The sequence below is a fragment of the Zerene cesonia genome, chromosome Z (genome assembly GCF_012273895.1).
Source record: "Zerene cesonia ecotype Mississippi chromosome Z, Zerene_cesonia_1.1, whole genome shotgun sequence".
NCBI classification, from domain to species: domain Eukaryota; kingdom Metazoa; phylum Arthropoda; class Insecta; order Lepidoptera; family Pieridae; genus Zerene; species Zerene cesonia.
This window is the reverse complement of record NC_052122.1, coordinates 7,026,750-7,050,674: the sequence shown is the minus strand read 5'-3', so window position 1 is coordinate 7,050,674 and position 23,925 is coordinate 7,026,750. Positions and strand designations below refer to the sequence as shown.

Genomic DNA, 23,925 nt, shown 5'->3' with positions numbered 1-23,925 from the left:
TTAAAGTTTTACCTATTAAATGCATATGCATTTTAATATTAACATACATGAGACCTGTTTTTTGACGCCAAGTAAACGTATCAATAATGTTAGCAATGATGATGATGATGATAATACGCAACTATATTCTAATGTAACTAAAATGAAAGGTAGCCTATTTTGTAAACTGGCTCTTTGCCAAAGTTGCAAAGCTTGAGTGTTTGTTTAAAAAAGCATTGTAAAAGTGTAAGGATATTTAAGTGTTTTACATCATGTTTTTAGGGTTCTATGCCCAAGTGGAAAAGTGGTCCCGCCATATTAAATGTCTGTCCATTTGTTTTTCGTCTGACTCTCTGTCTATCCGTCCGCCACCAAGGTGTATCTCATGAGCCGTGTTTAGACAGTTGAATTTATCATAAACGGTATGTAATCGTAAATAAAATAACGATATATCTAATATTTAAATTCATGTAGGATTCTGATGCAGTAAATGGAAGTTATATAGCTGATTCTAAGCTTTTTAATATAAAATAAAAAATTGCGATGATTTTGTTTTTTGTTGCGGGAACACTGATTATTAATGATTAAAGAAAGCAAGATTCTTACTATCTAAGTTTCTACGGATAAGAAAAAATAACAGCACCTACAACAGCTAAGCTTCTTCCATATACTTTAACAAAAAAAATCTGATTTTTAGATGTTTCATAAAATTTAAAATATCCCTAGACTTTGTTGATGTGTGTATGTATAATATCGCTATGACAACAAATAATAAAAATAGAGGTTAAGAGACGGTTGGTGCGGCCATAAATTGGATGAGTGATCCTTTTTCTTGCAGTTGATTTTTCTTATTTGTACGGAACTATTGGTGTCGCGAGTCCGACATACACTTCACTGATTTTTAATACTACCTTCTATGGTGACTAAATAGCGTATTTCGTAACTAGACTTGACAAGTAACCTGCTTCGGTTCTTTTTTTTACATCTAATGTTTTTAAGTGCATGTTAAAAGCAAAAGAGGATTTATTACGGTCAACAGTAAAACCAGAGATAGATTTTATAAAGTTCCTTTATTTAAATCACATTGTTAGTGCAAGGTTGCTGCACATAATTGAGGCAAAATCCTCTGTTATCTACATCCACAGGCGCTTCTACGTTGTCTGTATGAAACCAAAGATGAAATGGTTTGACTGTGCCTGCAATGGAAATACTTCATGTAGATATATATATATGTATGCAACATCATGAAAACTAATTATGAATTTCTATACTTTTCACGTAAACGAATGAATGAAATAAATATTTTCTACAAAACAGTCGTCGACGTCCCGGAGAGGGACGTATCTCCAGATGACAACAATTTCCTATTTCCTATCAAACGTAAAATAACGTCAATCGGTTTAAAACTCACGAAGTTATCGTATCGTGAATTTAACCCAAAAAAACATAGTCAAATCCTCCTTCAATTTTCGCAACGTCGGTTAACAACGAGATATATGCATGAAATTCAGCTAGTAGTTTACGCAAGTAATGAGCGTGACAACGAAGTGCTTTTGTGAATTTTCGGATACTTGTACATTACAAAATAACTCCGCTGCAGTTGGCTAGACTCAAGCGAGATATGCCGCTATGGCCGAAATTCTGCGGTATAGAGGCTTATCTCGCTTCTAGAGGTTGTTATTCGTTGCGTTTGTTTTTCTCTATTCCGGTCAACAAGTATCGTTAAATATATAATGGCATGCATACTGCCAATTAAACTTTGCCGCTATATTTTAACAATGAAAAAGTTGAAACAAAACTAGAGTGAGCATAACAATCCCGTGGGACGTGGATATGGAAATTACCCCGCCCTTAATTCATTTAATACACTAATACTCAAAGGTGTGGCATATGTAATTAAGAAGCATTTAGGGAGTAGTATCGTTTATTTAGATCAAAATTGTTCATGTTCTTTATTTATTGGAATTGTGTTAAAATATTGAAACCTTTTACTATCATAGTAGGTATGGCATGATTGATGTGACATAACTGCATGTTAACTTTTTAAGAATAAATGTTTTGAATGTGTTTCGATACGATGAAGGAATATATTGTGAGGTAATCGGCATGTCCAAGAATCAAAAGTACGAAGACATGTGACTTCAGACCCGTATTTTGCTAGCGTGGTGGATATGGTCTGAATAAAAATAGTACACAAAATGTGCACTAAATAAGTGATGATGACGATGTATGTTTTACCCTTCTGTATTATATTTATGTATACTGTTATATATTTATGTATTATATTTATGTAACAAATACATGCTCTAATTCATGATATCTCTTCCAAAGGGTTTGCTGCGTCGTGTACTACTGTATTAAGTCCATTGAGAATAGCTGTTAGAGTGACATTTCTCTAAAAGAAAGTCGCGTTAGTTACTTTACTTATAACAAAAATAATTAATGAACGGATTAACCTGATTATTGGTTTGTTCGATTTGTCTTCGTGAATAAGGATAATAACTTAAAAAAAAAATGTAAAATCTTGCAAATAAACGTCCGGGGGCAACTGGGGTGAGCAACTTCGATTTTAACAGTAACTTACTTAGTACAGAAGCAGATTGCATAGACAAGTCAGCCGAGAAGGTGCCGCCGCAAATTCTATCCGTGCATAATGCTTGCGCTGGCTGGATCCTACCCACATTAGCTGCACAAGGGATGAGCAACCAATCGTTGGCGCAGTTATTGGGCCCCACTCCGGATCCGATCATGGAATTAACTGGTCCGTTGCTGTTTCCACTCAGGGTGAACGACCGCGATCGATTGTTGACTGTAACGTATGTAAAGCATTAGTTTACTGATGTGTATTAGTTCGTACGTTTAATACTTACGTCGCAATATCAATTTAGTTTTGGCAAGGTTGTATTGGGAATTTAGACCGTTGTGACGTGGTAGTTTCGATATTTTTATTACTTTCTTTTTCTATTTCTCTGTGGTCTTTGTGTCAATAGGTACCTTTATTTAATCTAAGACTAATATCTACGCAAGTCCTGAAGGTTGTGTCCACATGCGTGCAACATATATTAACTTGTAGTCCCAAATTATTATATATTTGTTTTCTGTAACAACGGAATCAAACTAGAGATACGTGAATTTACAAAATCTGGGAAGCAATGACCGCTAAAGTTTTAAATGCAAATAAGATAATTATTTTAAACAAACAATTAAATCATCTTCGAAATGTCAGAACTAGATCAAATTTTAATGAGACAATACGGAAGGACTAGTTTTCAAATAAAAAAAACGATAATGTATCGGTCACACAGTAAAAACATCTGGGGTAACAAAGCCAAAAGGAAATTCGCTTGAATTCTTAACCTTCTCTTTTTTTTTTTTTGTAAACCGCTTAATGAACGTTTACAGTAAAATGTCATGAACTTCAATCTTTTAAATGATCATATTGCTTTGCTTGCATCTCATTTAAATCTTCAGTAACACAGTAGGTGGGATAATTTGAAAACTTTTAAATTACATCTATTAATCTGTCCTCAGATATTACTTCTCGGCAAAGACTAGCTTTCAAAGGGGCTTAGTTAGGTTTCAAACTAGTAGATCTCAACAACTTTATGCTGGAATAAATGAGATACTGTCGTGATTCCATTTAAAATTATTTATAGAATGATGTGCGAAGTAGGTTTTTTTACTCTACGATTATAATTTTCCTGATGTGATATTACATTAGAGTTTATATACATAATAGATTTTATTCAATAAAATATCACAGTCGTCTCGACCACGTCCAGACCATATTGTGCTATGTTATGTTGCTTATAATTAATGGTGAAAATGCCTAATTAACTTTTTAAAATATACGAGCATAGAAATATAATATAGGTACCGCAGTAAAATGATATGTTTTATACATAGCTATATAGTAATTATATCTCTCTTTTTACCTCGTTGTTTCCAAACTACTACTACATTACTACAAATAATGTTACAATATATGGTAGGTACAATTAATGTTATAATATATTTTCTTCCCATCAACTCTACGATTTCCATTTCAGTTCAAAAATCCTAAAATAAATAAATCGTTCATCACATACACACATAGTGAAATAAATTTTCATTTCCAGTTTATTATAAGGCCCGTTTCCTTTTCCTCACCCGTCCTAGTCCATTCCTTCTTTCCAGTCGTTAATCCTTTCCTTTTCCCTCACCCCATAAAAGCGGGCAGCGCATTCATAGAGGAACTACCTCTGCGAATGTTTATGGGCGGTGGTGATCGCTTACCATCAGGCGAACCACCAGCTCAGCTGCCCGCTATGACATAAAAAAAAAAAAGGAACACCTTGTCTTATATAAGTACCAATTACCACCACGAAAATATTTAAAAACCACCTTTACATTAATTAAAATTGTTATTGCGCAAAAGTTTTTCTTAATGGAATACTGAAATGAAGTCTAAATTCGATCTTTTACCTCCAACGATTTTCAAATGCAAAGCCCTTAAACTTTTGTTTGAAACCTCAACCTACTTTGAACGAATTATCCAACGATACCTAGTAGTCCTCACTTTTATATTCGGGGAGGTATCCCTGGGGAGAATGTAAATACTTAGTTGTTTTTTAGGCATAACTGAATTATTAAGTAATTACTTATTATAATTCTAATTGGGTAATAAAATGCACGCCATTTGCAATTGCAGTAAACGTGATGCAATAATTCTTTTACACCCTATAAATCCTTTACGAGCGAATTAAAGATATTTGATTTGACTTGATTACTTCAGATTTTTAAATGGATCAAAATTAAGACAATTCTCTATCAAATATAGAAAGAGTCGGTCAATCGGTTGAAACTCCACAGAGTTAAAAAAAGTCGATATTAATATTAGCCGTTCTTTTTGGAAACGTTGATTAAAAAAGAAGAAATAAACAACGGAATTGATAAAGTCAGACATAAGTTACAATAGAATAAGAATTCTACTTAAATTTTGTGGGAAAATATAATATCCTAAAACATAATACAACATAATTACAAGTGTATGAAAATATGTATGCAATGCTTCAACCTCTAAGAACAATGCATTGGTATATTCGTTTTTCTATTTTTTTCTGATTATTACCTGTGTCCGGACATGCAGTATATTGTACGCCACAGAAGTTTCTTTCCATGCGGATGCAAATGCCGTAATCTTGGTTGCTCAGCTGCAAACCAGACGCAGGGTCGTAGTTGAAGGATTTTATCTGTCCGGATACTCCAGTGTAATACTGAAGACAACCCTCAGCCGCTTAAACATTTCGCAAAATATGAAACCAAAGTTATGGAACTCTTCAGACCCTTGCGGCTATTCATTTATGAATGCATTATAATAATAATACTATTTGATTTTAATTTATTTTTAGGTTTGTTATTACTACTTCTCCCATAAATAAAAATGTAAACGACAATTATTTATTTAGTTTTTTCTTTCGCGCACTCTGTGGTATCCTTTAATAGGGACGCTCGCAATCTTTATTAAGATTCTCATATTTAAAGATTTTTTAAATTACGAGCACACTTCGGCACGAATTGGCCCCGCTCTCACCGGGGAAGTACCACACGCCCGCAGAAAACCGTCGTGAAATAGTGGAACGCCGTGTCCTTTTCCTCTTCCTCACCCATCCTAGTCCGTTCCTTCTTTCCAGTCGTCAATTCTTTCCTTTTCCCTTACCCCTTAAAAGCGGAAAGCACATCCGCAGAGGCACTACTCTAGGAATGTTCATGGGCGGTGGTGATCCTTTACCATAAGGCGAACCACCAGCTCAGCTGCCCGCTATGTCATATAAATGAAGCTTCATTCTTCAAAAAAAAAAAAAATTATTTACCTTTATAAAAAGTATCGCAGGGTACCTGCGTCACTTTTACCTTCCATATTCTCTCGAACGAGTTTCCACTTGTAACAAATGTCAGTTTCACCGGATTTGTTGTTCCTATACCGGCGTCGACGTACACTGAAGTAAGTTTGTATCGTGACTTCATTTAATGTATCGGGAAATGGATATTTATTATGAAGGTAAAATAATAGTAGAAATAAAGACTATGAACAATGCTTCCTGACAAGAAGTTTGATGTCATATTATATACGTATATGTATACATAAAACTTCTCTGCGATGAAAATTCCTATATAAGAAGAGTAAATATTAGTTTTACTGACATTGCTTGCATTCGTATCCATTTCTCTAAAGCAAACTCGTGGAATTTATCCCCGTATTCGGAATTTAAAAATTCTGTCTGTTTTTTCGATTTACGAATTCAGATTAAAGAACGTTCTACGAATGTAACTCGTGGCCTCAGTAAACTATCGTCGATCTACCGTTTAACTTATCGTCTATTTGGAAGCACCAAGAGAAATAATATTTTTTTAATTGTCATTTTCCATCCATTAATTTTATTCTCTATCTCATCTAGTATTCAAATTTACTACAAAATGCATTAATTAATTTTCATTAAAACTTTTATTCAACACTTATAGAAAATTGAGTCTGAGCAGTGTATTTGATTTTTTTTTCCGTAAAGAAACTTACAGATTTCTGTAACTAAAATTGTACATATACTCAACTGTGATTTCCTTGATTCGTCCCGCAGATGGCTGGGATCGGATTACCACCGGACACTATGAATTGGTCCTGATTACATACGTGGTTCATTTTCTCTGGACCAGCGATTGTGAAACGATCGAAGTCCAATCTATATTAAAACAAAAGAATTTGCTAGAGTATTCCGAATGTGGAATGTCCAGATTCGAGTGCGAAGCGCTTTGCGTTTTATACCTTTTGTGCTGTGACGTATATCTTTTAAAAAATAGAAGAAATGGAGAAAACACCACTAAGATTCCGATAGAGAGTTAAACACACAATATTAAAAAGAAAAATAAATCATAAAATAAATGTAGGCCTTTTTCCTTCTACTAAGGAAAGCATAACTATACCAATGAACAATAATATTGTGACATACTTGGATTAGTTAGTTACCTGATTTGGCAAACGCTCGGATGCGACTTGTTGATAGTAAGTTCACAGGAACTTGTGCCGTCATATGGTGAAGGGTACCCAGAATTCACGAAGTATGTTCCGTTTTCCGAAGTTGTACTCCCACAAGATGTCATGACTAGCAAATATAATGTATATTTACTTCAATTAACTATATAGCAGTAATTATGTTACTTTAAATGTTTAGTAGAGCATTCTTTGACACGTATTGGACTAACTGGCACCCGGTAAAGTACCACACCCCCTGATTGAGGGTCAGGTGAGAGGTCTGTTTCCTTTTCTACACCCATCCCAGTCCAATTCTTTATTCCCGTTGTCAATAATTTTCATGTTGCTTAGAAGATGCGGGCAACACTTTTTACTTTATTTGGTTCTACATCAGTAAATGTTTATGGGCGTTTGTGAACGCTGTCCATCAGATGAACTACCTCGGTTGCGCGCTCTAACATAAAAAATACTTATTATGGCTAACTGAAAGATGGAGCGATTTTGATGAAATTTCCAATGAGTATTAAAAAAAAAACCATAAACGAACGTATTGAGAAAAATTCTCTCGATGATTTATAAGATATATAAGCGAGCAAAGTACATTTAACTAGGTTATATTTTATATAGAGAAACTGAAGGAATAATATTATTATAAAGCTTCTTGTCTTAGGAAATTGTGTAAACAACCGTTGCTTCTGGGAAAACGTACCTAAGCGCAGTTCGAGCTTATGAAACTTCTGGAAAATCATGAATAATTGCTATGCAAAGGCGGTAACTGCATTTAGTTCTACGAACTATGGAACCTTTTAAATCAATATAGATGTAATATTGAAAGCTCATACTAAGGAGTGTGGATGTGCGGTTTGCACAATTTGAGTTGTCGGTATTCAATTTCATAGAAGTTCAGTTTATTATATTCAGAATGGTAAAGTATATATATATGGTTCTACGTTCAGTTACATATTATTGATTTATGCAAAAGACCTGTTTGAGGAGGTATCCTATTTAATTCATACTAAGAAAACCGACAGATGTTATAATAAAGTGTTTTGCAGAACTAATTACCCGTGTTGCAACTACTTAGACTACCTATATATACTATATAAACACTATCACAATCAGGTCATAGATTTCCTACCATTATACTATATTACTATTTAGCAGAATAGTAAGAATGACACAAGAGCGACACGAATATACACAGTTTTCAAATAAATTAAATCTATACATTATGTACCTATTCGTTTGATCAGGGTTGGCGTAAAACTAAAAAAAAATGTTACTAATGTATTGAGTAACTGTGTCTAGTTATGATTTCGCTTAAATTTAATAAAAAGGTAATAATACAGAAAAAAAATTATATATCTGTGCTCCGTGTCTGAATATGATAAAAATATAATGAAAAGCGTTTGGTTATATTTCGTTTCCTGCTATCCGGGTTATAGTCTGGTATAAAATTGGTGTTAATTTTTCTCGTTGAATAACTTCCTAATAATGCGCTAAATACTTATAAATTTCAACAGTATGAACATACTTCCAAATTATTAATATTAATTCCAAATATTAATCCTCCAAAATTATCACAAACATTTGATAATGTCGCTCTTTACTTATTGGATTTTGAATTTCTCCGAGGTTGGAATTGACATTCAAACAAGTCTGACTTTGATTCTACTGCATGTTTGCAGAAGAAATATATTATTTTAACTCGATTTTATTAGTTTCACCTAGATATTTGTATTACACGGACTCCTTTAGACTTGATTTTGAGTATTAACCCACTTATTTAATTCTAATAAGGTGTTTTTATTTAAGATTTGTGACAGAGCAATAATTTCATGAGCGAAGCGTGATATTTAGTTTTTTGAAACTTTATAAATTTTATAAGATTATTCTGAAATGTTATTTACACTAAATTCAGAATATTGTTTTTCTTTAATTAAGATAAAAATAGAATAATACAAATAGTAAAATATCAGAATACATATCGAACAATAAAAAATCATCGCAAGGAACAGAATACATACAAATGCAGCACAAGCCAAAACCATTGGCGCAGTAACCATTCGCTGAACCTCCCCTGGCGGAGCACTCCCTTGCTGTCATGCAGGTGCCGTTGTCTCCTGAGGCCCCGGAACACCCTCCGTTCGGAAACGTCACCACAGTGAACAGAGATAGAACTATAATTATAAACAAATACGATATTAATAAATGAATGTAATAAAATTTCTAAAGAATACCCACCAAATAACGATAGTTATTTTTAGATAGCTATAAAGTTATACATGAATTTTAATCATTTTTAGCGACACAAAGCAATTAAATTACGATTTAATGCATAGGTTTCAACCTATGAGAAGATTTAGGAATAAAGCCAACATGAAAGGAAAAATAATAACCCGACGATCCGAGGTCAGGAAGTGGTATGAGCTTTTAAATAAAAATAAACATTTTTTCTTGAATTCCGCCAAAACGACAAGTCCTACAAAATAAACTTGTAGGGCAAAGTTGTAGGTAATTAAGAGATCTACAACTTTCGCTTTTTCAAATTACCTCGAAATTTAATTGAAAACTAGCTGTGCTACGCGATTTCATCTCCGTAAAAGTTGCCTATATGTTATTCCAGTTGTTCAGCTATCTACGTACCAAATTTAATTGCAATCGGTTCAGTAGTTTTTGCGTGACACATGACACAAACATACACACAATCTTACAAACTTTCGCATTTATAATATCAGTGGGACTAGCTGAGCCCCACGATTTTAACCGCGTTAGTCCGTATCCCGTAGGAATATCGGGATGAAAAGTTGCCTATATGTTATTCCAGTTGTTCAACTATCTACGTACCAAATTTTATTGCAATGGGTTCAGTAGTTTTTGCGTGAAAGAGCAACAAACACACACACATCCTTACAAACTTTCGCATTTATGATATTACTAGTAGGAAGTAACTAGTAATTTCAAATTAAGAAAAATAAAAACAGCTACGATATACGATAACCAAAATGCTTATTAGAGATACGTTTTTGATTTTTTTCTTTCGAATCAAATTTTGTAGCATTAGGTCTTTAATACACTATCAAATTAGCACATGTCCTGAAGCATATTATATATTTATCTCATTTTAAACGCAGTGGATGGAGTGTACTGAAATGTTTTGGCATTATAAAACAGTATTTAGTTGTAGTAGTCCCTTAAAAAGTTTTTTTCTTGCAGTTTAGATTGGATGGAAATAGTTTACGAAAGGATTTATGTATGCAAAAAAATTGAGAAATTATACGCTATTGTTATGACATTTTCAATTGGCATTAGAAGGTTGCATGTATCCCAGTATTCTGCAAAAGTTTATAATTCCGCTCTCATTTAAGTACATATTAATATTATGTGTAATACCGTAGTCGTAAACATGCACTAGGCTTTTATTGGAATAGTTGAGCGAAGTTTCTAGTATTGATGTTTATTGCGATTTGCGTATGTAGATTACATATATGTATCTAATAGTAATTGTGATGATGTAGTAGATTATACTACACTACACTACTTTGTTCATACATTGCATAAAAGAATACTTACACCTACTTTCCTTTTGCGCAGGTGTCCAGAACCGAAAATCCATCCGTCTCTCGTGAAAAGCCTTTTTAAAATCACTTCGATTTAAATTCGGGATCGAATTCAAAATCCCTCTATTAATCGCTGCTATATTATGTTTATTTATCTCAATGCAATAACAGGGATTTAGAAAAATATAAAACACAGACAAGAATATAAGTCGCGCCATGATGTGCGTTTACTTGACAATAAAATATCACGAATTTGAAATGAGACAAATGTAACGCGTTCAATATATAATATTTGAACGGGAAGGGGAACAATGGTGTTAAATTTCTCCTATTATAATATGATGGTGACAATGCGTACTTGATGACAATTTCTTTGACTGTATGTTTATTGCACGCATTCGAGGTCATCAGTTCGGAACGCTGGCTTTTACCGCTAATTGCGGTCTCCGCCAGGTAAAATAATAAATTGTGTTGGAAAACACATTAGCTACAAAGGATAAATGCGAATCAACCCGCGCATACATATTTTACATAAAGCGTATAATATCACGGTTATTCGTATCGGTCAAGCTTTTTGAATGTCCTGTATTATTAATAAATACATTTAATTGTAAAGGTTCAAAGATTTTAAGACATTGTTCAGACCACCGAACGAAGACACAGGCACAAATCCTTTTTTTATGAAAAGTGCACAAATGAGCTGGTGGTTCGCCTGGTGGTAAGCGAACACCACCGGCTATAAACATTCGCAGAGGTATCGCCTCTGCGAATGCGCTGCCCGCTTTTAAGAGGAAAGGGATAAGGAAAGGATTGAAAAAGGAAAGTAGGAATGGACCGGGAAGAGGGAATTAAAGGAAAGAGGACCCCGGCTCCCCTATTCCCGGTACGAAATACAGCAGCATGCTTCTATTTCACGTCGGTCTTCTGTGGGGGTGTGGTGGGTACTTTCCCGATGCTAGCTGGGACAATTCGTGACGAAGCGTGCACGACCCCACGTAAAAACTAGTTTAATGTTTAATAATTTTTTGTTCTGATAACAATTATTGCTATAGATAAATAAAGAGAATAGACGTGCGTACATACGGGTGCAATGATGAAGGAAAATGGAGATATTTAAATAACGTGAAGATCAAAAATCAAAGGTACTTTATTCGAACATAACATAAAAATTAAACACAGACATCCGAGTTCTTAAATAATATGTTGAATTACATGCCAAGTCTTGCCGATAATCGATGAAAGACTAGAATATACAATGAAGTAATTAATTAAACTTATAATACGCTCGATGACATACATAAAATGAGAATAATTAATGTTTTTAATGAAACCGTTAAGTGTATAAAGTTGAGAGACATTATTTTACGATATTTATGATTACTAAGATTAAATTAGACTTATACTTACATCAAACGTATAATAATACTACACTTCATAAAAGACGTTTTCATGCCTAAATTTCACCTGATCAAAATTTTTACACGATTGTGTCAAATTGTCAAAATACAGTCAAAGGAAAGTAATCGACACTTCCTTTGATTAAACGCCAATTGGATGTATTGTTTGTGACATAAATTTTATACTTTATTAGTAAAGATTTTTCTAAGTCATTTATGTTATCCATATGAAGGTGGAAATCACAGCGACGTGAAAAGAGTGTATAAAAACCAATAGAAATAAATTTGGTTTTTACCACATTATCCTCAAAATTTGAAATACACTTAATATAATTACTTAACTAAATAAATTACATTGATATCAGACATCAATCTAAAAGCTCTTACATTTAAGTCCAGTATCTTATAACACCACAAGTTTATTATATTTAAACATTAATTGACGACACCCAAACAACTAGAGAAAATTAACAAATATCATTTATGACTAAATTAATATCTAGACATTTAAATTTAACGTTGTAACGTCAGTTTAATATAATTCGTATGTATCGGGTATTATTTGGCCACTACCATCTATTTTTATTTTATTAACATCAATGATATAGAAAACACGAATATCATAAATGAAGGTAAGTACCTGATTTGAAAGTATTATATCTAATAAAAAGAATGATTTTATTTACAACGCGGTCACATTAACATCTTTTAATTAATGATTCCACTTAACAGGGACTTTGTCAAAGTACATATACTGGATTAAAAAGAGATAGGACTTATATTTAAGACAGTCGCTCTGATACTGTTGTTACATTAACTTGATGTTAGGCAATGATGACTCAGTACAATTACTGGGTGAGCTAAAAGTTACGGAGAGAAGTAGAAAAGTGTAGCCTCGCATTCCAGAGATACGTCAAGTTAATGCGATTGTGATATATATTTGAAAGGTATAAGGTTCAGAAATATTATAATAAGTACAAATATTCAAATTCATACACCTAAATTTTAAAATGTTCTAAATGTATTCAGTATTCTAATGGGTTTATAATAATATAATTCATTTCATTAACAATCATACTGGCCGGACAAGTGGTTACACATTTTAATTGTAATCAACAGTAACAAATATATATTCATCATAATAGGTTTAATAATTCTAGACTTTCTAGACATATATTTTAAGTTACAGTTATTTTTCACATCTCAAAACTTCCCAAACGTTTGCGTTTTCGTCTCGAGTTATGTTTTTTTTTATTTATTTTAATAATATTTATATAAATGCTTGTTCTATCTACAGAATTTAGAGTCGTGATTTGTATATACTTTTGCTACGTTCACGACGGTAAAATTAACATTGAAAAGCTTTTTTAAATACAAAGAACTTAGAGTTCGCTTATCACAAATACACGTACAATAATCGTTCTCTCAAAAATACATTCTCTACAAAGGCACACCCAAACATGAATTTCCACATTTATAAAAATGCTAACTACCTACGTTTCCTTAGAATAAAGATATTCATCTAAGACTAATCATTATCAATTATCTATTTCTTACATCTATGGTCAGTTATTAAAATACATTTGTGCTTTTTTTATTGTAACTTTTCTTTTAATTATGAGGAAACCTATTGAAAAAATCAGTGAGTGTTTTAAATTAAACAAATGTCGCCAGGATACATTTGTATTTGGAAGTAACATTATGTCATATTAAATTTATTTAAAATGGCAAAAATATTAAACTATCGCCATAATTAACCTAATGATGTATTTTACCACGGTGGGTGCAAACTATGATTTCATATTTTACAATTTATTTTCTATTATCTAAATTTTTCGTTATCATAATTGTGACTACGACTTTTTTTAAAGTACTGTATTTTTATAATAATTTTTATTTTTCATTTTATTTTTCATACAAAAAAGGAGATAAGCTATTATCATGAAAGAAAACGAAGAAGGAGCCTCGCCTTTAGCAGTAGTAAATCCACAGATAAACCATTAATGTATGTACTTATGTCTAAAATAATGTATTGGTTATTTTACATAAAAATATATATCTAACGTACACACAAAATTACGTAAGTACTTTCATTTGTATATAATGTGTTTTTGCAATAACATATTTAAAGATCTATTTGTTATAATATAACATGCAATATAATTCTAACATTCAGATATATCACAAAAACTTAACCAATATTAAAGATAACATTTTACTATATATGTTAGCTGTTCTCTACTAATGGAAACCAAGAAAGAATTTATATGAAATACAAATATTTTATTATGTTTTAAACTTATCCCACAATGAGATTTTGGAGTTAATATTTATATGAAAATAGCATCTATGTCAATTGTCCATTTGTTTCAGGCCAGAGTATTTTTATATTTTACGTTAAAAAATCTGCTATTGTTTATGTTAATATGTAAATATGGTGATCTCATTACGGGATACTATGTATGAAGAAGTTTGTAGCGAATGTATTTAGTAAATGTCTAGAATAAATTATATTTAAGCCATTTTGTTTTCATTTAGTATGCCGGTTGCTTGTTAGAACGCGTGAGGGTCCAAATCCGTTTATTTTCAGATACAGCCTACCGTATTGGATGTAAATTTCTACAAAGAATTAAATTACGGTTAGCTGTATTTAAAATGTACCATCAGCCCGCCCTATTTATATTAGTCGGTGGGCGAGCATTCTGGCGGAGCCTTGGAGAATTCCAGCGGGGGAAGCGAGACTCGCCTGGTATGATCCCTTCATCTACATCGTCTGCCTCAGTTTTTATTTCCATTTTCTAAAACAAAAACACAACTAACTCACTATTAAGTTATACTCATTATTATCAAATCATACATTAGGTATATTAAGCCTTCTTTTATATATTTATTGATGTAAAGTAAAATACCAGAAAGCGTGCATCAGAATGTGTAAATATACCTGCACAATAAGCCTCAGTAACAAATACTGTTGTTCCACTACACGACTTATTTCTCGGAGGCGAAATTTTTGCTTTTCTAATTGAGATGCCAAGTAATCATCACTGCTTTCAAGTACAAGATCCAAACCGGCTATACAAAACAAATATACTTAATAACATTTCCATTTTAGATGAAGTTTTCAATATGATCTCTATTTTGGTAACTTACCGTCTTCGGTAAAAGGATTGCAGAACCACTTACGCAAAAGAGTGTCAAGGAAACCCAGTTTACTGGTGTTAGTGTTGGGATACTCAATCACCTCCGATTTATCAACCTTCTCTAAAATAAAAGCGGGTAGTTTTCTCTCCAGCTCAGTGTGCAGGACAACCTTAAATGACAAATTTTTAAAAACATTTAGTCTTCACACATTGTCGACTCGTGCATACAAATAGATAATTGATCTTAATTTTTTACTAAATTTAATAGATATCAATGAATAAGAGACTCACCTGCATAGCTAAACGTTTCAGTTGGGCATTTCGCCTAACGCTCTCTATATCACCAACAGCCAAACCGATTAGTAGATTCATAAGCAGAATTGGCATGAGTACCATAAAAAGTCCAAGTATTACGAACGTCATTAAAGGATATGGTAGAAACACCTCCGATTCAGTTTTATAGTACGGTTGTACATAGGTACCAACAAAATCAATTTCTCCAAGCATCATGGCAAAGGTCCTCAACAGCGACATGGGAATACTTCCGAAAGATAGATGATTTCCCTGAAAAAACATTGATAATTATTAGGTCTTTCGCCAAGCTGAAAAATACATTTAATTTCGCGGTAGCAGTGTTCATTCGCAAGACGCTTTAGAATTTGAAAAATTATACAAAATTTCATGACGTCACGAACCAAAAAACTATAAAAGTAATCCATTCAATATTAAATACTTTATTACGTGCAGTGCTAATAATAATTCGCGTGGGTAGATACCGTAAGAGCCAAACCAACTTTTGAGAGTAGTACGTAGAATGACAGTCCAAATGCAATAATCAAAATCGAAAAGACCATTAGCACTTTTATCAGAGTTTGCAGGATTTCCAGGAACATCACCACGTAGATACCGATCTGATCGAACCGTTGCAAGAGCAGAAGTAGTCCAAACCAAGATAGAAACATAGTTATCGATGCAGCAGAATACTGTAATGACAAAAACTTCAATGTAGTAATATATCTAAATAGAGATTTTAACGTATTTTATCGATTGTGTATGATATTGAATACATACACATAAATAAGTATAATAAGTTTTACCTGTAGATCACTTGAATGCGACGCCAACGTGGGGCAAACCATCAGAGTTGAGCTGACATACAATATCCAGGAAACAAAATTGGAAGGATCAGCAAGGTAATGCCATTTTTGTTGTTTTATATTATACAGCTCGCGAATTAAGCAAACACAGTTGTAGGATAGGATGGTAACCCTGCTTACGTAAAACGCCACCATGGTTTCGAATGCAAATGTAAACGGGAATATCGTTATTTTGCCTGAAATATAACAATTTTACTTATAACACTTAAGCCCATTATAATGTATAATTACGTATGAATCTTTTCTAAAACAGTGTTCATTTTAAATAATATCGTGCATTGGATACTTAAAGCGACTCACTTATGCTGTTGTTTGTATTATTTTCAGTTTCGAGCACAAATTCACCACTTAGTGTTTCGTTTATGAGTTCCGATACGTTTTTCATCTGCTGTTTCTTATTTTCAGATGGACCTTTCATCAAGAGGTAGCCATAGAGGGTCACAAATACAAGAAATATGCAATAGAACAACAAATTCGTCAAATGAAAGTATTTTCCGTATGAGTTCCATTTCATTTGTAAGTATTTTTGACTAAGCGGGTGAGCTAGCAATTCAACTCTACCATGAGCTACCATTGCCTGAAATATTGCAAATGTTAAATACTCTTCTCGGAAGTAAAAGTATAATTTGTAAGTCGCCAAATCAAGATATTAATAATTAAAACTTTAGTATTGATCTGGCGATATACAATTGCGTGTAATTATATATACAAGTGAACGATAAAAGCCAAAAAAAAAAATCAAACCACCGATAAACCTTGCCCACACACAGGTGATGAAAGCTTGCTTATAGTGGTCGTGTCTGTAACGGCACATTGCTTTTTACATATTCTGCTGTTTGGTTGAGATTATTGATTGAAATAGTTTACCGTGATACGTGTGTTACTGTGAAATTTATTAGATCAAATAAAGTTAGTGACATGCGGACACAAATCGTTCTTTATTTTATTTTCATAGACTAATCAGTAAAATAACTTTTATTTTTTGGAGTTATTTCATCCAAGTCCATGAAAATAAAACCAGTTCTCATTGTTTTGATAAATGTTAGTACTGATACAAAATTGTGAGATTATATTCAAGCAAAGCATCATCGTGTGTTTGTGACAGCACTCACGTTGATCACACACAACGGTTCAGGCCGAAACTTTGGGTCATTGAGCGCCTGTCTTAGCGCTTGTATCTCTAGCTTCGAATGTTGGTAGTATTCGAAACAGTATTTTATCTGTGGCGGAGCAAACAAATATTAAAAATGTTATTATATACGTCCAGTATGGAACTTACGTTTAAGGCCGGTAATGGTGTTTTTATAGCGCTATCCGGTTTCTTATTCCCATCCTCAGGTTTTACCGGAGGACATAGGGCGGAGAAGCAGTATTTGATCTAAATTATATAAATATCATTATTTGAACAGATCGAGTAGAATAGATACCTGTAGCCTAATGGTTTCTCTTAAATAACCTTATTTATACGTTCTCCTTTTGCTTGCTATACTTGCTTCTTCTGATGTTTTTATTATTATTTCATGTTGTCGCTCGTATAACTACGTAATTTGAATTGGGTGATAATGTAAAATGAGAATATGAATCTAGTTATTGATTAATTTATATTTTCTATTGCACTCTAAGTAGGCAGTGAATTGTATTTTAAGTAAAAAATGATACATACCTCTATAACCCTAAATATAGCATAGCATAGAAAATCAGAAGTATTTTTTAAAAGAGGGATAAGAACTTGTTATTCGCAATTGACCGCTGACTTACATGACAAAAATTTAATCGTAATATAAAGTTATGTAATTAAATTAGATGATGTATTATATTAGTTACAGATATGTAGATAGATATTGATTTTCACATTCGTGGAAAAAGTACTATGAATTCTCATCTACGTATATAACAGTTTTCACATAATATTCACGTACCTTGTAATCTCAGTACTTAAATGATTATAAAATTATTACAAAATTATTACTAGCGGCTGAGGTGGTCCCCTTTTCTATTCCTTACATACTCACATAGAAACTCTTAGAATCTTTCTTGCAGTCGGCTTTTGTGATACATTTATCTTGAACTGCTTCAAACACACGGGGCATGTAAGCTATCAATGCTAAGGTCACGCAGGGGTGGCGGTGAGATCGTAAAGCCATAACTTCTTGAGCCCTGGAAAGTAATTTGTATATACGACTATGCGTTTATCATAATATTATGAATCTCTTTGGGGTTACAATAAAAGGAAATGAATAATATTCCTAATTTACATTCATTATTCATTTTATCACTAAACTAGACGCTCGTCCTGGCTCCGCCCGGGTGTCAAGATTCCTGTTTTATCCCAAGGAAGCATTTAATCGGGATAAAAGTATCCTATCAACCAAGTCTGTTTACCAAATTTCATCAAAATCAAAATTATGATTGACGGACAAACATCCAAACAAACAAACTTTCACATTTATAATATTAGTGTGATAATGTGATTTTTATTCATCACTAAATACACAACTGTTTCCTTGCTCACTATTATTTAATTGATTTTTTTCTGGTTTTTAACGATATTCTATCAGAACCGTTGCAGTTAGGATGGTATAATAATTATGTACCTTGAAACAATTTCTTTATTCAATTTCATTAAATATTTATTATACCTTTCTTCATGAGTAACCATTGCGAGTGCGGCTTCAGGAAATTTGTAATATATAGCGTAGTCGATAGCACTCATTTCACGCCGATTGTAACCGAGGCGACATCCCATTGATAGCAGAAGCGCTATGGAATTCGGTTTGTTTTCCATCGTAGCCAAGTGTAGCGGAGTATTCTAAATCACATCAATATTTATTAAACATATGGAATCGTATTAAAAAAATCGGACTGATAATGCGACAACAGTTTTATAATATACTTTTATAATTACGAGAGTTTTTCGAACTTACGCCATCTTTATCCAACTGGTCTAGAAGATGTGAATGGACAGAATGTAAGAGCTCAATAGTTTGTGTGTATCCGCTCATGGCCGCTAGATGGAGCGGATTACGACCGTTGTGGTCTCGGTGAAGCAATGCCCCTCTATTGAGCAACAAATGCACTACTCGGGTATGCCCTTCACGTGACGCGATGTGCAGCGGTGTCAGACCTTCACCGTCACTTTCATTGATGATGAACGTTCCTTTATCAGAGTCCAGAAGTTGACAAACTGTGTGGTATCGGCCGTACCTGAAAAATGCCTCGTATTTAAACTTTGGTAGATATTTAAAATATACAAAACCAATTCGTTTTCATTAACACGGAAAAAGTAACATTGGAAGTTTATATTGACTTCAAAGCTTCGCGAAATTTAATCATCCGACAATTTAAAACTTCGGAAGTTTAATGGAGAAATAATTTTCTCATAGCATAAAATTTTTAGTTACCTGGCAGCGAAATGCAGTGGGCTCTCATTGTTATTGTTCTTGGGGTTGATACAAGCGCCCAGTTTAATTAAATTTTCCAGGGATCTGATGTGACCCTCGCGGCTAGCATAATGAAGCGGAGAACACCCCGTATTATCTTTTTCATTTAATAGGACTTCCAGACTCCTTTCACTACGTTCCTTTAATAAAAATGGTAATCAATTTTGGTAAAGATTTTGTTATATTTATTGAAATGACGTCATAGCAAATGTCATACATGGCAAACATTGTTTATAATTAATTTTAAACGTGGTACATGATTATTTCTGAAGGATGCTATAGTATTAAATGACACATGATTTAATAATTTAATATATGATCGAAGTTTAAAATTGAGCGCCTTACCTTGCATTTTTTGGCGAAATCTTCAAGTCGACCCCCATTTATTACGACCAAATGTAAAACATTTCTCATATTAATATCTTTTAATTCAAGATTAGCTCCAAGTTCCATCTGAAAATCAAATATGGCGTAATAAATAAATGATAAAGTGACTGAAACACAATATATGACTTCCAATTAGCGTAATCTGAAATATTATTAAGAAAAGTATTAAATAACTTGGTATTAATTATGACCTAGGGCGATAATATTGTTTGGTATAATATCATTACCAATAAGTGGACGGTTCTCCAGCCGCACCGGGAGGCGGCCAGCAACAGGGGAGATCGTCTTTCCTTGTCCAATGGATTTATGTCTGATCCCTCGGAAATTAGGTAACTAACAATGTCTGGATGGTCAAACATGGCCGCGCAATGTATAGGTGTCATTTTTTGAACGTCGCACGAATTCAGACACGCCATCTTCTCTTTTGGTTGCATTGTGAACATCAATTTTACGATTTCAAGTGCGCCCTAAAATAATTTGAAACTATAATGAAATACGATGCTTTAATACTGTAAAATTATGTATTAATACTCGTATAGTGAGATAAAATATATATAATGTAATGAACTTCAGCTAGTTAACAATTGTATCAAATATGATGAGCAATTTGGTTAATTAAGTCAGAAAGCAATTTTTATAACATAGAAATTTACTCAAATTAAGTTGGGTTATTTATACCTGAGCGCAGGCAAGGTGAACTGGGGTGGATAAATCATGGTGCTGCGTAGAAATTTTTGCACCAGATCTTAGGCACAGTTCTACAGCTCTTATGTCCCCACCGTGAACTGCCGAATGCAGAGGCACATTGCCTTCGTTGTCGTGCAGTGATAGCATTTGTTCTCTGGTACAGCCTTTGGATTCAGCCCATTGCAGGAATACTTCCATTGTCCTGGATGAAGCGTTCTTGGCAGCTTCATGGATTGGGTAATATCCGTTGTTGCAGGGGCGTTTTGATTCCGCATTTAAGTCGGATATCTATAAAGGACATACATTCTATACATTTTTACGTAAAACTAAAGTTGTAAATATTTTGATCATAACACTAACACTTAAAAGGCCAACTATTTATGTTAAAAAAAGATTTTTGTCCAACCAGCTTGTGTTTATTGTTGTATGTTAATATAGATTAACAATAAGACTAACAAAAATGTGCTCAATGATATTACTACATTTTTTTTATAACTATAACTCTCAAATTCATAGAAATAATGGAACACAACAAAAAAAAATTTGCTCCATTAAAATTTGTTAATCTCATTTTCATGTAGTTCGATCAGAAGAATGAAATAGTAGGAATAAAAAGAGCAAAAAATATAATTTAACATCATGAAGATCAGAATTTTATAGCATTTCCAGGATATAAAACTAAATATATAAAATCCCGTTGTATTTACCAGAATTTGGGCACACAAGTCGTGGTCGTGAATAGCAGCGACGTGCAGTGCGGTACGACCGTGCTCTCCGCCGAGGTCCGCGTCGAATAGTTTCTTAAATTTTGCAAATACTTGAAGAGCGGCCACCTAATATAAATAGTTACTTAATGAAATTTCTGGATTGTTATCGCTAAAGGAACATTCAAATTAAGATTGAAACTCGATGGTAGATGGTATCATGCATGAACTAGTAACTATTTTAAATTGTAGCATTCTTAGAGTTTATAATTAGACTTTTATTTACTTTAAACATTATGATGTTTACGAGAATAAGTATGTACATTATAATAAATATTTAGAGTTGAATTGAAAGTTTTCACATTATATTTATTATCTTCAATAACGTACAATAAAATGTATAAAACAAACAAGTTACTGAATCAAACATTTTATAGCAACAATTTCAAACAACAAAGGATGGATGTCGAAAATTTCCACCTCATGGACTTCCATTGTTTAATTTACACAACATTACTTTTATACCTGTTAAATTTGGATGGAACTGTGTGTAGTATGAGGAAATTATAAAATATGCGAACCTTGTTTAGTTCGGTAGCGTAATGTATTGGTGCTTGTTGCCTCCCGTTCAACACATCTGTTTCGACACCCCTGTAATTTCAAAATTCAATTGATGTAGAAGATACGTCATACATTATGTTTAATATGATTATCAACTTAGATTTGTACGCGCAGTCCGAAGCATTTAAAGGCCAGGCAGGGGGAAAATAACAAAAATAAAAGAATTACAGTTTTCAAATTATTTCGAAGAAGTCTTTCCGAATAGATACAAACTCTATTCTTTGATATTTCTATTTAGCTATATAATATATGAGAAAAGTAAAGATCAGGTCTATTTACTATTCCGAATATTAGCACATTAAAATCTAGTACTTACGCCTCCAAAAGAAATTGAATTGCGTCGAGTGCGTCGTTCTCAATAGCCACGTGGAGTGGTGTGTTTCCAGACTTATCTTGGACGTTCAAATCTAGGAGAACAGTTACATACATTGTATGTGTGTGTACGTATAAGAGGAACTTATTTATGACCGTAGTGGCAGTTAAGAATTAAACAGTATGATAAGTGAATATTTTAATTAATATAAGCTGTTATAATCTGGTATATGTAAGACTATGTGAAATCTACGTTGAAAATCGAACAAATGAATAGATTTATGGCCAGATCATTTTAGAGCTATCTCCGTTACTCTGGATTTAAGTTCTTGCAGTTCTGTCATGTAAAATTAATGGAAAAAGTAGCTACGACACCTCGATAATAAATTTCAATCTTAATCGAAGAACAAGTCTAGAATATTAAGAGAGTTCGTTGGCTATAAATAGGATACTATGAATTTAACTTACGTTAGGGACCTGTAAGAATAAAAATTTATAAAGATTTTTGTTAATTATTAGTCGGGTCACAGATAATATAATATTATACTGGTATGGTCTATGGTCTGGTATGGCGCTCTCGTTATCCATACAGACTTGATCATAAAACATAGATTTTTATATAGTTAAAAACCCTACCTTGTTTTAAGCGTAATATAAAGTAGTTAAAATGTTGTCTTCGTGATTCAAGAATAAAGTATCCTTGTGTTTGGGAAAGCCTATTTATTATTGGTCCACTGGTTCTTAAGTATTATTTATTTATTTTATTTATTTGCTCTTTATTGCGCTTAATAAAACTACAATAAAACTTATTCATTTTCTTTATGTTTTATTCGTTTAATCATCCAAAATACAGTCTCTCCTTTTTAAATTTTACCAGTTGATATAATTAACGTTGCTGTCTGGACAGCCTTAATAATAAGTGATCACAGACCTTAATACCCAAAAAAATATCGGTCAAGTCGATTTCAAGTCGTCTGTATCTGAGATTTTTATAAATTACCAAGATAGAAACCAGTTAATACTCACTGCCAGAATAATTCTTGATGAATTGTAGAATGTTGGTGTTGTTCCGAGCGGCGGCTTGGTGAGCTGCGCAGCGGCCGCGAACGTCCTGCACTGACAGGCGAGTTGGGTCGCCGACATAAAGGCGCATGAAATCCTCTACATTACCGCTTTCTGCAGCCTGCAACACACAATCCCGTTAACGTTTTTTAAAATAGACTCAGCATGTTCTAGTACCACACTTTCATAGAAGACCGGCGTGAAATACTTGATAGTATTATTGCTATTGTGTTTCGTACGAGTGGGAACCGGAGGTACGATTCCTTTTCGTCACCCTTTCCAGCCTTTGTATGTGGTAATCGAGCATGCTTCGGCACGAATTGGGCCAGTTCGCACTGATGAAGTACCACACCTCACAGAAGACCGGTGTGAAATAGCACTGTGCTGTGTTTCGATCGGTGAGTGGGGGAGCCGGAGGCCCATATCCTTTTCCTTACTCTTCCCAGTCCTTTCCTTTATTTCGCTCATCAATC

The 23,925-nt window shown here is 33.3% G+C and overlaps 2 protein-coding genes across 2 annotated transcripts in view; both read right to left on the bottom strand.

The window, feature by feature from the left end:
* Positions 1 to 1,053: 1,053 nt before the first annotated feature.
* Positions 1,054 to 9,580, bottom strand: LOC119835784. Its single transcript, XM_038360776.1, has 8 exons — positions 9,571 to 9,580; positions 9,013 to 9,165; positions 6,980 to 7,115; positions 6,568 to 6,695; positions 5,832 to 5,957; positions 5,090 to 5,254; positions 2,564 to 2,788; positions 1,054 to 1,175 (listed from the first exon to the last, which is right to left on the bottom strand). The coding sequence occupies exons 1-8, from the start codon at positions 9,578 to 9,580 to the stop codon at positions 1,054 to 1,056; spliced, it is 1,065 nt and encodes a 354-aa protein (XP_038216704.1).
* A 4,696-nt stretch (positions 9,581 to 14,276) lies between these two features.
* The window catches only part of LOC119835544 (transient receptor potential cation channel subfamily A member 1), a 52,949-nt gene continuing 43,300 nt past the window's right edge, over positions 14,277 to 23,925 (bottom strand). Inside the window, exons 4-23 of the mRNA XM_038360447.1 lie at positions 23,417 to 23,573; positions 22,395 to 22,485; positions 22,039 to 22,108; positions 21,461 to 21,586; positions 20,745 to 21,041; positions 20,294 to 20,533; positions 20,025 to 20,132; positions 19,641 to 19,819; positions 19,164 to 19,443; positions 18,879 to 19,048; positions 18,252 to 18,396; positions 17,519 to 17,617; positions 17,352 to 17,459; positions 16,540 to 16,816; positions 16,180 to 16,415; positions 15,877 to 16,065; positions 15,374 to 15,646; positions 15,093 to 15,252; positions 14,884 to 15,014; positions 14,277 to 14,740 (exon numbers count right to left, since the gene is read on the bottom strand). Of these exons, the coding sequence (XP_038216375.1) occupies positions 14,606 to 14,740; positions 14,884 to 15,014; positions 15,093 to 15,252; positions 15,374 to 15,646; positions 15,877 to 16,065; positions 16,180 to 16,415; positions 16,540 to 16,816; positions 17,352 to 17,459; positions 17,519 to 17,617; positions 18,252 to 18,396; positions 18,879 to 19,048; positions 19,164 to 19,443; positions 19,641 to 19,819; positions 20,025 to 20,132; positions 20,294 to 20,533; positions 20,745 to 21,041; positions 21,461 to 21,586; positions 22,039 to 22,108; positions 22,395 to 22,485; positions 23,417 to 23,573 (3,471 nt within the window). The 3' untranslated portion in view covers positions 14,277 to 14,605. The remainder of the gene's footprint in view (positions 14,741 to 14,883; positions 15,015 to 15,092; positions 15,253 to 15,373; positions 15,647 to 15,876; positions 16,066 to 16,179; positions 16,416 to 16,539; positions 16,817 to 17,351; positions 17,460 to 17,518; positions 17,618 to 18,251; positions 18,397 to 18,878; positions 19,049 to 19,163; positions 19,444 to 19,640; positions 19,820 to 20,024; positions 20,133 to 20,293; positions 20,534 to 20,744; positions 21,042 to 21,460; positions 21,587 to 22,038; positions 22,109 to 22,394; positions 22,486 to 23,416; positions 23,574 to 23,925) is intronic.